The sequence below is a fragment of the Sapajus apella genome, unplaced genomic scaffold (genome assembly GCF_009761245.1).
Source record: "Sapajus apella isolate SASKATOON/1434 unplaced genomic scaffold, GSC_monkey_1.0 scaffold59, whole genome shotgun sequence".
Lineage (NCBI taxonomy): Eukaryota > Metazoa > Chordata > Mammalia > Primates > Cebidae > Sapajus > Sapajus apella.
The window spans coordinates 3,119,370-3,132,641 of NW_022436999.1; the positions used below are offsets into that span (position 1 = coordinate 3,119,370).

Below are 13,272 nucleotides of genomic sequence, written 5' to 3' on the forward strand. Positions count from 1 at the left end.
GATTTCTCTCTCTTTTAAGACTGAATATCACTTCGCCGTAGACACATACCACATGTTCTTTATTCATCCACTGATGGGCATTGAGGTTGTTTCCACCTCTTGGCTATTGTGTGCACTCACTTTGATTTGATATAAAATTGGGTTTTCAAAACGGCTGCCTCGCCTGCCCCAGGACGCAGGACTGGAGCCCTAAACTCCTACCCTAAATACATACCACATGGTCCTACGAATCGCCACTGAGGGAGCCGTGCTGGTGGCCTTCCGTGGGCCTAGGCTTGTTCTCCTGGTGGCATTCCTTGCCTTTTTGATAACAACTCTGCCTCTGGGCAGATGCGGGGGGACTAGCTCCCTCTCCCCAGTGAGCCATGAATGTTTAAAGTCAGGCTGCTCACCCCTGCCAAGCCTACGCCACCTCCCCTGTGCTGTGAGGAGAGACACTCCTCCGCTTGTCTCCGCCAGCCCCTGCTGTGCCTCCAGCTCTGGCTTCATCAGCAGGAGTCTTACTCGGCTCCTCTCAAAGGCCTTTCGGGATTTGAGTCCCGCCCACCTCTCCCACCACCCGATCACCACTCTTACCTCCTCCGCCCCCTGTCCACCCCAGCACAACCTAACTGAACCACAGACATGCACTTTCTTGGAGCCACAATATTCTTTTCTTCTCCCTGGAATGGCTTTCTCTTTTCTTTGACCTGCTAAGTCCTACCTATCCTTCAAAACTCAGCTCAGCTATCACCTCCTCCAGGAAGTCTTCTCTGACTCTTCCAGACTCAGTTAGACAACCATTCTCTGTTCTTCCACTTCTGTCCTAGCACTCACCACAGAGTCTGTACATATCTATCTATGGTCTAGTATCTCCACTAGGCTGCATCCTTTGAAGTGGGACATGCCTCCTATCCCCAGATACCTCTTCCTTAGCTCAGCGTTTGCTGCATCTTCCATGTTCAGAAGGTGGTAAGTGGTGGATGAATGCACATGTGCATCTCCAACCGACTGGCCTAATGGGCCCAAACTCATGAGTGCCAGCGATGCTGGTTACCGGGGAGCATATGCCTTTCAGCCTCATGTCAGGACTGCCTCAGCTGCCACCTCGATTCCTGACCTAAGCTGGATTTGGCTATGTGAGTGTCCGATCACATTGCCAAGAGCTCCTTGAATTCTCAGGAGATCAAAAAGGCATTTGGTTCCTGTCTTCTCAGGAGAGAAGAAAATCACAAAGTGCTTTGTGCTTCCTCTCTGCCCTCCTTGTCCCCGTGATATGCCCATCATCCTTCCGGCCATTCAGAACTCTCACTCCAACCCACCACCTTCTGAGATTACACAGCTGGAAGTCCCAGACAGCCCTGGACTTTCCTATAAATCAGGTAACTCAAGGCGAGGGCAAGTAGCTCCCAAAGAATAGGGAAGGTAGAGGAACAGGAAGATTTTCAGCAGAAGGCGGGTCAAAGCTATGGGTACGTGGTTTCAGGAAAAAGATCAATTTCCAGTCCTTGCCCTCCCACTGCCCTCAGCATCTGAAAAGTCAAGGGCCTTCACATTCCCTTTTGAGCCTGAGTCCTGCTATATCCTCACCTCCCACCTCCAGTGGGTGCTGCTGAGTTAATGGCCTGAACCATGTCAGTGGTGAGAGCATCCAGTAGGCTGGTGATAAACTCCATTTTCTTCCCTTCTGGACAGCCTAAAAGATAAAATGAGATTTGAAGGCAGATGCCAGGTAATAAACAAGTCAACAGCTTTCTCAACTACCATCCTTACCTAAACTTCTCAAAGCCCTTCCTGTCTAGCCAAATCCACTTTAGGGATTTGTTTACAGATCAGATGAGTCTCATAAACGTCCATAGTTCCTTTACCCATACCCCACAAAAGACCATCAGACCAAATAATGCTTTCAGTTTACTTCCATTCCACACATTTTTGCTAGACATCAACTCAGGCACTAAGTTAAACGCTAGGGATACAGCAGTGAACAATACAAAAGGTCCTTATCCTGGTGAAGTTCGTATCTGCAGGAGAACTCAAGCTAATAGCCAAGCAGTCATCCTAAAGTGAGAAAAAATACTATGCTAGGGGGAGGAACCAGGAGCTGCAGGAGCACAAGGGAGGGAGAGAACCCCAGTGGTCAAAGTTGACTTACGTATACCTACCACTGGATCCATCCAAGAGCCTCCTTCTGTTTTCACCTCCCTCCTCAACCATCTTAGATTATAACTATAGCATCTCTCTTGTAAATACCCCCAAGTCCTTTGCTCCTCTTTTCCTCCTTGCACTATTCCAGCAAAACACAGTAAAGCACAGATGAACCTTCTCATAGATAGTCTTTTCCATGTCTATACCAAGTATCTGGGGAAAACACCACCGGACAATTGGATAGATGGTTGTCCTACAAAGTCACGATCACCAGCACCAAATGGGCCCTCTGCGCTACTCCCAATGCTCCTCTCCACAGCAACTTGCTTATTCTCTTCTCTCTCCAAATCCTCCAGGTCTCAGGTTCAACACATGCTTCTGTGGAATCTGAAGCAGGTTCTCCCTGCCATTCCCACAGCACATTCCGCTTTTCCTTCAGAGTATCCGCCATGACTGTTTATAAATGCCCATATTCATTTATTTGCCTCCAATCTGTCTCGACTCTGTAAGTCTCATGTCAGTTTTGACCACTAGATTATACCCCGTGCCTGGCACATAGTAGCATCTCAAATTCACATTTGTTGAGGGGATGGCTAAAAGGGGTATCCTGGCCACCATGACTCCATTCTTGTGATGGGGTGATTTCCCACCAGTGCTGATCTGACTTTGTGCTATGTAAAGACAACAGGATTCCAAACCACTAATATTTAGTAATTTTACTGTAACTTGCAGGCAGAGACCACTATAAATAAGGAGAAACCCGCACGGCAGTCATTTGGAGGTCCCAGGGCCCTGCCTATATGTCTTGTGTCACACTCTTGGTTGTCCTGTGTCACAAGGGGTCATCTGCCTCTTCAGAGCAGGCAACAGACACTGTCCACATCTCTCAGGACAACCCTTCCCTGTAAGCTATCTTATCCTCACAGCCCTGGAAAAAATAACTCACAGTGCCCAAAACATTGTCCCCATGGACCTCAGAAGGACAATGCATTGCAGAACTGCAGAGACAAACTTTTAACCTGTCTCTGTCATTACCTTATAATGTAATGTCATTATAATGTAATGACTACATTATAAAGCGAAGAGGCACAAGGAAGAGAAGCAACATCCACAAGAGCACAGAGCTAATTAGGAATAAATCCCAGACCGGGATGCGGATCCCATGGGCTCCTGGCTCCGTCTCACACACGGGAAACAAAGAAAAGAGGGCTTCTTCTGCACGATGAGAGGGTACATGATGAGAAGGAGGTGAAGGCGCCGGCAGGGGCAGCACCGTGTCCCACCTGGTAGCTCCCTGTCCTTGAAGGGGTCATCTGCCTCTGTACTCTTGGCCCTGGCATCGCTCTCACAACTGGGCATCACGTAGCTGGGAAAAGAAATATGGGGGTTGGAAGGGGCTGGCAACTGAGCCTACTTCAGTCACTACTGCCCAGCAGTGATCTCTGTTGTCACCAAGCCTAAAGCACCAAGGGTGGGCAGTACGATATTCCTTGTGCTGTTCGGCAGCTACAAGGCAATCTTAGAATCAATGGAATCTTAGTGTTTCCATTGAGATATGTTCAAGCATGTCATTTCAACCACTCAAGCATAATAACAATGATGCTCGAGCTGCACACAGTATCTTTTGATCCATGGAACCCAATGGCTTAGACAGGGCAAACTGACGTTCAGAGAGGTTAAGTACTGTTCCAAGGTCTTAAGTTAGAAAGAGACAGGCCTGTGAGCAGAATTCAGGTCCCAGGGTCTTCCTACCTGAAGCTCTTCTACTCATGAATGAAATCATTGCTCTCCCAGGGGGTCAACTCCCACCAAAGCAGGGCAGGAATGCTGGGAGATGCCAGCATGCATAACAGGCAGCAGGTCCGTTTTTCCCAGGACCCAGCCCGAGGGGGCTTACCGTGTGGAGGTCCCAGGCAGCGGGCGCCCCGTGTCCACCAGCACACACCAGCAATAGCCAGTGGACTGGTGGCACTGCACTGGCTTATAGAGTCCCCCAGGGGCACACTCAGGGATGACAATACCCTCGCGGGGATTCTGCTGAGCCTCTTCCAGGGCACTCTGCCTCTCCTGGTCACATGAGTGGACTTTCTCTGCAAAGGAAGACACAGCCTGTGGTGATTATCACTCCTATAACTTAACATTCCTGTCTTCTGTGACCAGCACCCAAGGTAAATAGCAACGACCAGGTCTGGACCCAAGGAACTGATGAGCTGCCTGGTTGATGAATTACCATGGAGAGCTGTCTCCCATGTCAGCGCCATGCTGAGGGGGCTGGAGGTTCAGAACCTCCCCATGGCCATCTCTGGGGCCAGCATTCATTAGCATTCCCACAAAGTAGGTTCAACTGCAGCAACAAGCCAGCCAGGGACTCCAGGGATGTCCCTTCTCAGAGTGGCAGCTTGCCCCGAGGGTGAAATGTCTCACTGTTTTCAGAGTGGCTCCTGCTGATGCTCTGTCTACTGGCTGCAAAAGAGGAGGGTGCAGGAGGCTGGCTGCCCTGGGAACCGATGCAGGAATGCCTCTGCATGTAGACCTTTCCAAGTCCAGACACAGCAGGATGGAGCCGTGGCCACAAGCCTCATGTGGAGTGACGCTCAGTGCCCAGGAGGAGCAGAAACAAGGTCCAACCCTGGCTCCTCCCCATCCTCCAATGTGCTGGACAAAGCAGGCCGAGTGAGCTTCGGTGAATTACACAACGCTGCTTCCATCCAATGGAAGAGAAAACAGGCCCAGCCAGAAGGTGTCTGCACTCAGCAGCCTCAGGAACACATGAGCATGTCTGAACAGCCAAACCTGGTTTCCCCCGAGCCAGTCCCAGGCTGAGACAGTGCATGGTGCCCTGTGTCCAGCATGGACAGCTCCAGGGTGTCTCACACCTGCACAGCTGCTTACCTGAAAATTCTTCCCAATCAACCACTGAGCCTGCTTGGCTTCCGTTTTTTTTTTCTGGTTTTCTTTTTGTTTTAATTATTAAAAATAAATAGTGTTGGGTTTCTTACCATAAAGAAGTTTTAAAAAGGAAACTTTGGAAAAACCTATAATCCCACCAGAGTTAAACACTGTACCTTCCCTAGATTTTATGTACATATATACATGGAAATACAGGTGCCCACATCTACTTTTTTGATAACAAAAGAATCATATCATAAACCTGTACTATTACCTCATTTTTCATTTACTTGTTTATTTACCTACTATATTTTTTTCATAGCATTGTTCTACAACTCTTCTCTTGAAGAAGTTGAAAGGAATGTAGTCTTGGGCATCCCACTGAATGATTACAGCATGTTACAAAAATACCGTTCTTCAGAGTCAGGAACTTGGTATCAGCAACCTGGAGAATCATGCTGTGCACTGAACGACAGCCCAAGCAATCAACTTCACTTTAAAAAGCCAAGTTCCCTGAAATAATGGCTCTGTTCATGACACACATATAGGTAAAGCATGTATGCTAAACAAACCGTAGGTGTACACAGAGACACAAGGTAGCTCAATGCAGTTTTACTGAGAAGTCAGATGATAGGAAAATAACGCTGCATCTCACTGCTAGGAAAATGCTCAAAAACAATAGCCCAGTGATTCTCATTGCAGGGTTAAAGGACTATTTCCTTAGGGACATAAAAATATCTGAGGGCCAGGAGGCAGGTAGGTAGAGCATATTCACTCTTAAAATATAAAATATAATTTTGAATTTGGGAAGTAAAAAAAACTACTGTTTTCATAATGTAAATATAGCAAAGCTAAACAGAATCTCCTTGGCTGCAGGAAGAATGAAGTTTAAAACAGCTGACAGACATCAGCTTTGGGATTCTGCCTCCAACTGTGACTACCACCAGAACAGCATCTAGAGGCAGGAAAGAGACAGAAACTGATCAGGGAGAGGGGCCTTGGGAAACCTGGCTTAAAGATCCAGCATGTTGACTTCAGCCCCTGGTTGGGAAGGTACCATGGCAACTTCAAGGGGATTATGCAAGAATTTTTCAATAGCTCCCCCAATCCCAATTTGGTAGCCTTATTTTCCTACCTCGTATTTCATGCCATGAAAGAGGCAATAGAGGAGCAAAACCAAAGAAAAACAGCTTTTTACCGGCACCACGTTCATGTAACAACCTCTGACAGAGGCTTTAAATTAAGACTCTCCAGGCCAACCTTCTAAAGCCATAAATCAGACTGAAAGCAAGAGGCAAAGGGAGAAGTGGGGAACTTCCCCGGAGGCAGAGCGAATAATGAACCTGACTTCACACCACTGGGGGTCCGAGACCTTTGGAAATGTGGACAGGAGCCATCTAAGAAGAGGCACAGACCCATGGTTTGGACCCTGTTAATGAATTTCTGGAAGTCCTTGAAGGGTGTTTGGAGCTGTTTATAGTCAGTATCTATGAAGTTCCGTGGAGAATAAAATCATTAAAATGCCAGGCTCAGTGGCTCATGCCTATAGTCCCAGCATTTGGGGAGGCTGAGGCAGGCACGCAGATTGCTTGAACTCAGGGGTTTGAGACCAGCCTGGGTAACATAGCAATATCCTCTCTCCACAAAAATAATAATAATAATAATAATAATAATACAAAACATAGCCAATGTGGTGGTGTGTGCCTATAGTCCCAGCTACCCAGGAGGCTGAGGTGGGAGGGTCACCTGAGTCCAGGAGGTCGAGGCTGCAGTGAGCCATGATTACACCACTGCACTCCAGCCTGGGCCACACAGTAAGACCATGTCTCAATAAAATAAAACAAAATAAATCATAAAAATGATAAAGCTCACTAACTTGGAAATTTGGGGGATAGCAAAGAATTAACAAGAAGCCTGAATGCAAGGATTATTACTTTCTTATTTGATTATTTCTATTATTGATTTATTACTTCATTACAGTATCTGCAAGTCAAGGTGCCTCTAAGAAAGAGACAGGAGTGATTTATCTTAATAGCACGAACCCTCTGTGAAGAGTACACAGAGAGTTTGTCTTACAGCAAAGAGAAAATCTCCCTTAAACTCATCTGTACAACGAATAACAATAAAAACAAACATTCATTGAGTGATACGTGCCAGGCAATAGACTAAGACTTTATGTGATGAATCCCTCTGCCCACGTGAGGTAGGCACTATTATTATGCCCGTTTTACAGACAAGGAAGCTGGACACTGAAGAGATTAATGGATTTTCCCAAGTTCATTCAGCCAAGAGAGAGAAGGTCTGGGGATCCTGACCAGTCAGGCTTGACTTGCTAACCTCTAGGCAGTGTTGCCTCTAACCATTTGCTCTGGGAAAAAAATACAATTTTCTTTTGAGATGGAGTTTCACTTTTATTGCCAAGGCTGGAAGGCAGTGGTGAGATCCCACTTACTGCAATCTCCACCTCCCAAGTTCAAGCAGTTCTCCTGCCTTGGCTAAGATTCAGCCTCTCCTGCCCGAATAGCTGGGATTACAGGCATGCGCCACTACACCCAGCTAATTTTGTATTTTTTATAGAGATGGGGTTTCTCCATGTTGGTCAGGCTGGTCTCGAACTCCTGGCCTCGTGATCTACCTGTATCGGCCTCCCAAAATGTTGAGATTACAAGTGTGAGCCACCAGGCCCGGCAAAAAATGTATTTATTTTTACAGTGAGCTCCTCTATGTCAGTCTTTGCAGACTAACCCAAATCTGCTGCATTCAAAACCAAATGTGCTAGACACAGCACAGCTTTTTCTGACCCATGATGTCTTCTCAACTTAAGCACACTACAAATCTTGTACCTGGGTATTTTTCTCTCTTTGCCTCAGAAGTGGAAAACTTAAAACCAAATTTAACTCACCCACCATTGCAGAACTATAAAATGAATAACAATAGCTTACGTTTATTTGAGTATTTACCATAGGCCACACTTGGTAATTAGGTGCATTTTGTATTAACTCACTTCAAACTCATTACAAACCTTTAAGGGCAGTGTTGTTATCCTCATTGAACAGAAAATGATGCAGAAACACAAACTGGCCAAGAAACTTGATCAAGATCATAGAACTAGGAAGTGGCAGAGCTGACATTTCAGTACTGACTGTGTGCTTCACCTCTCGGCAAGATCATCTTCTTGCCACAGGCAAATCTGATTTTTATTCTAACCTATATTTTTCTTTTACTCAGTATGGTTCATCTCACTACAAAACAGTCCCCACTGAGCTGTGTCTCCCTGTGCTCATGCCTTTGTGTGGACCTCTCCACGTGGACTCTGGTTTGGTTTGGCCAATAAGAGGCAACACTGATGCTGTGTGTCAGGCCAAGGCCTCAAGGGGACTTGCGGCTCTCACTTTTACTTCTGTGGAAGCTGCCCTGAGATCATCACAAGGAAGCTGGCCTTGCCTACTAGAGAACAAGAGGCCACAGAGAGGAAAGTGAAGCAGCTCAGGCCACAGCGAGTGCCAACTGCAGACATGAGAGGAAGGTCACATTGCACATTCCAGCCCAGCTGATCCTCCTCCATCTGGATGAGTCCAGGAGTAAATTCAGGTAAAACAAGGACCTGGTCAACCCACAGACATATTAGAAAGAATAAATTATTTTTATGGTAAGCCAGTACATTTCGGAGCAGTTTGTTACACAGCGACAGAAAACTGAAACATCTAGACCTCTTCAACTATTCATCAATGTATCCAACACGTATTTCTGTAGCCCCTGTAAGCCCTTCAATCCATCAATCAATTATTCTTGCAGTGCTTCTCTAGAGGTCATGGGTCAGGCAGATGCTAATCAGTAAGTACCACAGGGCATAAGTTTATTCCGTATCTGAGGATCCAAATTTGTAACTCACCCACCATTGCGGAACTATAAAATGAATAACAATAGCTAACTTTTATTTGAGTATTTACCATGTGCCAGACTTGGTACTAGGCAGTTTGCTTGTATTAACTCACTTCAAACTCAAACAAGTCTCTAAAATAGTGTTCTTATCCTCACTGAATAGAGAAGATGCAAAAACAGACTGGTAGAGTCCCTAGATCAAGATCATAGAACTAAGAAGTGGCGGACCCAAAAAGCTAGCCCACCCATGGGGCCACTGTCATCCTCTGTCCTTCTCAGTTACTGGATCCCAAATGCATCTTAGAATTCACATCTATCAGTTTTCTTAGGTACCAAGAAGTCCCTTTGCAGAATGCAAAACAGGGGGCCTATTTCATGAGTCTCTTCATGCTCATGGTTTACAGAGGGAGCTCCCAGAAGTGAACACACACTGTTCCAAAATAATCTCTGCTCAGGAAAGTTGAGGGAGAGATGGCAAGATTAGAAGGTCTAGCCAGGTATCTATGAGAGTGAACCAGGACCAACTGTAAACACCTGGAAGCCATAAACAGCAGGGGAGAGGGAATAATCAGGGCTGTTCAGGGGGGATGGAAACACATGGCCACACACACACACTCACGCGCCTACCCCTATAATCCTGTTTCTCGGATGGTGCAGAGAAGAAGTGTGAGTCAGGTCATCCACACTTGGCCATGAGTGGTTAAAGTTTCACTCACAAACCTCTGACTCCCTAAGAGAAGAAACACAACAGGAAAACATCCTTTGGAAGAAACGAAGCCAAGTCCAGCCCTTGTCACCAGAAAGCACACAACCCACCACTAATTGCACATAGCGAAGCAGGACCGAAGTGAAGCAGGAGTGGGCAGGGCAGGAGACGGGAGTGGGCAGGGCAGGAGACGGGAGTGGGCAGGGCAGGAGACAGGAGAGCAAAAAAGAGGCTGGACCAGACAAACGTGAACCCTGTCTCCAGGCCCAGGGCATGGGTTCCTTCACATCCCACCAAGACAGAATAAGCCTGGAGCACAGCTCTGTCAGCGAGGACTAGCCCAGGCCTCTGTGCCTCACAATTACTCGTGGTGATTAGGAACAAAGGAAAGCATGGAGAACCTAAATCCTCAGCTAATCCCCAATCTTGATTTTAGCCCAGAGTTTAGTCTTTTATCCCGGAAACCTTTTCTTCTTCATCATCTTTTTCCTTTCTCTTCTTTTTTTTGTTTAAAGCAAAAATGGCCAAAAAACATAAACATTACAAGATTTGAGTTTCAGCTCTTTGCGCTGGTCTTTCTTTCTAGACACAGTTTTCCAGAGAAGGAACTGCTGAAGGAAGGAGCAGACAGAAGAGCTGAGATCCTGGGTAACGCAACACCCAAGTACCTTCTGCACATGCAGTCAGCAGTTACTGGGGGGCCAGCCATGCTGTGAACTTTTTGGAGAATGAACATGGGAACCTCATGCTGATGGAGGAAGCTGGGAGTGTAGGGGGAGATAGGTGGAGAGAGAAGATGGCAGGTAGACAGATGTCTATGTCACTCACGGTTCTGCAGAGAAAGAGAACCAACAGAAGACAGAGACAGGTGTATACGTATGTGTTTATCTATATGTCTATTTGTTTTGGAAGGGCTAGCACAGGGACAAATGCCACATATCTATAGATTATAGATACATACATACATATACATAGAGAGAGTGCCAGTTTAAGGAATTGGCTATGTAATTATAAAGGTTGGCAAGTCTGAAATAAGTTGGGCAGGCCAGTAGGCTAGAAATTCAGGTAAAAGTGATGGGGCAGTCTCGAGTCCAAAATCAACAGGTCAGGTCAGCAGGCTGGAAACTCAGGTGGGATCTCCATGTTACAGTCTAGAGGCAGAACTCCTTCTTTTTGGGGAAACCTTGGTCTTTGCTCATAAGCCCTTCCACTGATTGAATGGGACCCACCCACAGTACGAAGGGCAATCTGTTTTAATTGAAGCCAACTGACTGTAAATGTTAACACAAAATACCTTCACACCAATATCTAGATGAGTGTTTGACCCAGCAACTGGGTAGGATGGCCTAGCCTGGTTGACCCATAACACAAAGCACTGAAAAAATGAGTCCATCTGAAAAATGAGTTCAAGAAAAAAGGCTAATCTTACAGAGAACCATACACAGAAGAACTGAAGAAGAGTCACAAGTCATAAAAATGTGGACTGGGAAGATGCCTTCATGAATGATGCAGGCTTCTCAGAGAAAGAACCAGAGGCTCTCCCAGTGAGGCTTGGTTGGTAGGCAAGGTTCCTACACAGGTCATCTGGACAGGGAATTCCTTATACTACAGAAAAAGGGAGCAGACATTGTCCTGAGAGAGGAGGACCTAAAGCAAGATTCTGAGTAGCCAACGAGATTAGAGCCTAGGAAGAGGACACAAAAAGGGCTGAGACCTTGTGGACCCAGGTTCCCACCCAATCTGTTACTGGTTGTATAGGTACCAGGTGCTGGCATCTTGTCAGGTGCTGGAGAGGTCAGAAAATCTCTATAAGATGTAGCGAGCAGAAAGAATGAACCATGAGATCTTAGCCTACCCTCATTCAAGGCCATCCTCCATCCCTGAAGCTTTCCCTGAGGCCCTGCCCGGAGCAGTGTGGCCCCTGTGGAGGATCTGCCCTCATGAGCCCCTGGTCCTTGGTACCCTGACTTCACTGGATACAAGTTCCTGGGCACTAGGATTCTGCACATCCTTCCTGAGCCTTCACCACGCCCGTCTCTGGTGGCCACAGGACAGCCATGGAATCTTGGGTGTACAAGATCCGTAAAGGGTACTTGGTCCAAGAACCGTTCTATTGCTTGAGTCCCCTTTATGTCATACCTCCCACGGAATTCTAGTCTGTCACTGCAGAGATGAGGCTGCACACTGTTGAATAAACCATGGGGATGAGACCACAGAGACTGAAAAAAAATATCTGTCCCTTTGACACATCCTGGGAAATGCTACACTCAACCCTCAGACCATCAAGCGCTGGATTTTCTGAGGGGAAAAATCAATTAAAATGTTACGCAACTGAAAAATGAGAGGCGCTTACTTAGGTTTCATTGCAAAAGGAGTTGTCCCACTGGGCCAAGTGTATTAAAGAAAAAATTAGCATTGTGTCACCTACAGTGACCCTGAAACCCCTTCAAATACCTCACACCCACCTAGCCTCTTATCAAAAATGAATGAAATGTGGAAAGATAACCCAAAATATCAGACTGTGTGCTGTAAACAATCTTTCTAAATCACAACATGAAATTCCAAAGGCGTAAGAAACCACATGGCTCCAGCCTCAGGCTTCTCTAGGTCAGTGTGCGAGCATGTGACAGTGTGGTGTCGGGACTGTTCCAGAAGTGTCGGGTGGCTGAGAATTTGGCAGAGAAAGGCACTGCAGGAGTGAAGGAGAGAGAGGTAGGACCGGGTTGTAAGGAACTGACTTTTCTGTTTTGGAAGGGCTAGCACAGGGACAAGACGCAGTGCCCCAGGGAGGGGTTGCTAGAGTCTGTGATTTATGGGACATCACCGAGCAGGCCCTTGCTGTTTATTTAGCCACAAGGGGTTTTATCACCTATGGTTTCAAGCCAACTATGTGAACAGGTTATTTTTCTTACTTGTGGACTTTGCGCTTTTTCACAGGAGGGGCTAAGTGGCCCCCAGAGGGTCATTTTTCCAAGCACCATTTGCTGGGCCGACTCTGCCCTTCCACCACAACTTTCCATCACGCGCACCGCTCAGTGCCACTTGGCCATCGCCAACTCCCAATTCCCGATTTCTCAACATCTATATGACTCAGAGTTTTGCAGGGGGTCTGGGAACCCCTGAAGAGGGTGAGAGCCCACAGAACCATCGATCAGGGCTCCTTTCCAAAGAGAGGGCAGACAACTGGCCCAGAAAAGGAAAGGCCCTACCAGGGCAAGGAAAAAGCAAAAGTCACTGGCAAACAGAACAAAGTCAGCCCTGAAATTACACTGAGGTTTGTATCAGGTAGAGGGTGGGTAGGGGGAGAATAAAAAAAGAATTTGCACAAATTAAAGTCACCACTTCTGTTGGGATGGGTTTCTCCATTGCCTTTAATCTAAAAATCCCTTTCCCCCACAGAATAGGCAGCAAAAGAAAACAAAAAACATAGCATCATCCCTCAATTGTAACCTACAAAGGGACCTGGGAGAACCCCCTGGAGGAGACACCCCTCTGGTTAACTCACTGGCCAAGGGAAGAGCTGTCTCCAGCTCCACCCTAGATGGAGAAATGAGAATGGTCTAAAAGCTCAGCTGGAGGGCTGCTCCCATGTCAGAGAGCACTCAGGGCAGTCAGAGGGAACTAGAGGTAGGGGGTGAGGGAATACTTGGGCTTTCTTGGCAAGGCTGAAA

The 13,272-nt window shown here is 46.8% G+C and overlaps 1 protein-coding gene across 7 annotated transcripts in view; it reads right to left on the reverse strand.

Annotated features, from left to right (window-relative positions):
• Window positions 1-13,272, reverse strand: part of SMOC1 (SPARC related modular calcium binding 1) — a 158,412-nt gene that overhangs the window by 26,220 nt on the left and 118,920 nt on the right. For all 7 annotated transcript variants that reach the window (XM_032245778.1, XM_032245780.1, XM_032245779.1 and 4 more), the window contains exons 8-10: window positions 4,022-4,214; window positions 3,408-3,490; window positions 1,570-1,675 (exon numbers count right to left, since the gene is read on the reverse strand). In XM_032245778.1, coding sequence (XP_032101669.1) covers window positions 1,570-1,675; window positions 3,408-3,490; window positions 4,022-4,214 — 382 coding nt within the window. The remainder of the gene's footprint in view (window positions 1-1,569; window positions 1,676-3,407; window positions 3,491-4,021; window positions 4,215-13,272) is intronic.